The sequence below is a fragment of the Centruroides sculpturatus genome, unplaced genomic scaffold (genome assembly GCF_000671375.1).
Source record: "Centruroides sculpturatus isolate CEXI.00-Female unplaced genomic scaffold, Cexi_2.0 scaffold388, whole genome shotgun sequence".
Classification (NCBI taxonomy): domain Eukaryota; kingdom Metazoa; phylum Arthropoda; class Arachnida; order Scorpiones; family Buthidae; genus Centruroides; species Centruroides sculpturatus.
The window spans coordinates 200118-202092 of record NW_019384674.1 but is presented as its reverse complement, the minus strand read 5'-3'; the positions used below and the strand labels follow the sequence as shown (position 1 = coordinate 202092).

Here is a 1975-nt window from a genome sequence, read left to right as displayed (position 1 = left end):
ACATTATATATAAAATTTAAATTACTATAATAGTATTTAATTCAACTTACTTTCAAAGTGTCTCTATGCAGCGTTGGGATTAAATACTATAGTTCACAATCGATAAAATTAACAATTGTTTATAATAGAACATTATTTATGATTATGTTATATAGGAAATTATGACGAAATTATTTCCTATTAGATATGAAATTTATTTATTAGTTTTATACTCCGAGACATTTAAAAACTTTTTTACTTTTAAATCCTTCCATAATTATAAAGATTTAGCAATTATATTTTATATTTTTAATCCGATATTTAAAGATAAAAGTTATGAATTTCTATTGATATAACAAATTAACTTTTAATATTTTATTTCAAATTTATTTTGTTATAAATTATCCAGAAAATAAAAACAACTCATTACTCATTGCTCAGTTGCTACTAACCTGAAAGACAATTCTTTATCTATGGATAAGCCTATATCATTTAGCATTAAGAGTTTTCTTTTTTTACACATTGTGTACTACGATCTTGATTATACCTCGTCTGGTTTTCAATCGAAATCCATTATTATTACATTTATTATTACAATAGCCAAAATTTTGCGAGTGTTCCTTACATTTTTATTTAATTCCCAGACTGGAACACGAACTGTAAAACCTTGTTCAACGGACTGGAATTTATTTTCAATTTCTTTGCCTGAAATTCTTATTTATTTCATAGTCTTATTAGCAACTAAGAGCTTTCTTATCTTTCAAACAAAAAAGAATATATAATAGAGCAAAACCTTCTTCATTCTTTTTGATGTGTACAATTTCCACAGAGTGTATTAATGTTAGTCCACAATATGGACACTGATAAGCATCACCAGTCGATTTTAACCATATACAACAAATGAAACCTTTATCTTTAGATTCTTGGGTCAAAGTTAAAGCTTTAGGTATTGTATTTTCAAACTGTTGAGTTGGTTCATTTGCAGCAGTGTTTTCATTCACTTTCTCATTATACTCATTATTCTCTTCAGCACCAACAGAATCTAAAATGTCTTCTAATCCTTTTTCTTTCAACAAGTTGAACAATGAAGTGGATAAACTAACGTTTGTTTTGTAGCCGAACGTCACCTGAATAATCGGCTCTGTTCTTCATCAAATGAATGAATGTACCTTCGCTCCAATGACGATTATTTTTATTCCTTATTAATGATGTAGTCATATTATCTATATTGTGCTTTGCTGTTTCCTAATTTCCAAATCCAAAAATTTAATAATAATATTACAGTAAAATCTCGATTTAACGGACTAATTCGGGCGAGGGAATATCTGGTAGAGCCAAAAGTTTATTATATAATAAAGTAGTTTTTCGAATGCGCGTACTGTACATACTTAATTTTAATTGTATCTAACTAAACAAATAAATAATGAGCGATGACTTTCGAATTTGAGCGAAATAACCTATTGATTCACATATTAATGAATAATTTAATTACATATAAAAAGCATTGTAAAATTAATAAAATGTTAATTTCTACATATGACGGAAAATTTTGTCCATTAAATCGAGGTTTTATTGTATCACGATACAATTCATTTATTTCCTCATTTTCAGTACTTAATAAAGATAAATTACTCAGTTTTTCTTGAGAATATGCAAACTAAACTATGAAAACACAACATAAAAACATCGGAAATTGTAGTTTATTGTTTAGACACAACATCTCCCCTCATAAGAATAATAATAAAGGGGTGATTTGTTAGGAAACTGCGCTACGTTTTTGTATATATTTTTTTGTAGTTTTTTTTTGTAAAAGTATATTATTTTGCGTAATAATCACTGAAAATTATATTGAATTATTTTCTCATTTATATTGTTTGTAGTATTGACCCAAGACAATTGTCATTTTTTTTGTCTAGTGCATAATACGCTACTGGATAACATTAAAGAATATTTATAAATGTTTAAATGATTTATAAAAATATTATTTATATATTAA

The 1975-nt window shown here is 26.1% G+C and overlaps 1 protein-coding gene across 1 annotated transcript in view; it reads right to left on the bottom strand.

The window, feature by feature from the left end:
* Positions 1-1197, bottom strand: part of LOC111626786 (patched domain-containing protein 3-like) — a 14057-nt gene extending 12860 nt beyond the window's left edge. The window contains exons 1-2 of the mRNA XM_023370288.1: positions 1107-1197; positions 773-1045 (exon numbers count right to left, since the gene is read on the bottom strand). Of these exons, the coding sequence (XP_023226056.1) occupies positions 773-1045; positions 1107-1197 (364 nt within the window). The remainder of the gene's footprint in view (positions 1-772; positions 1046-1106) is intronic.
* Positions 1198-1975: the final 778 nt, after the last annotated feature.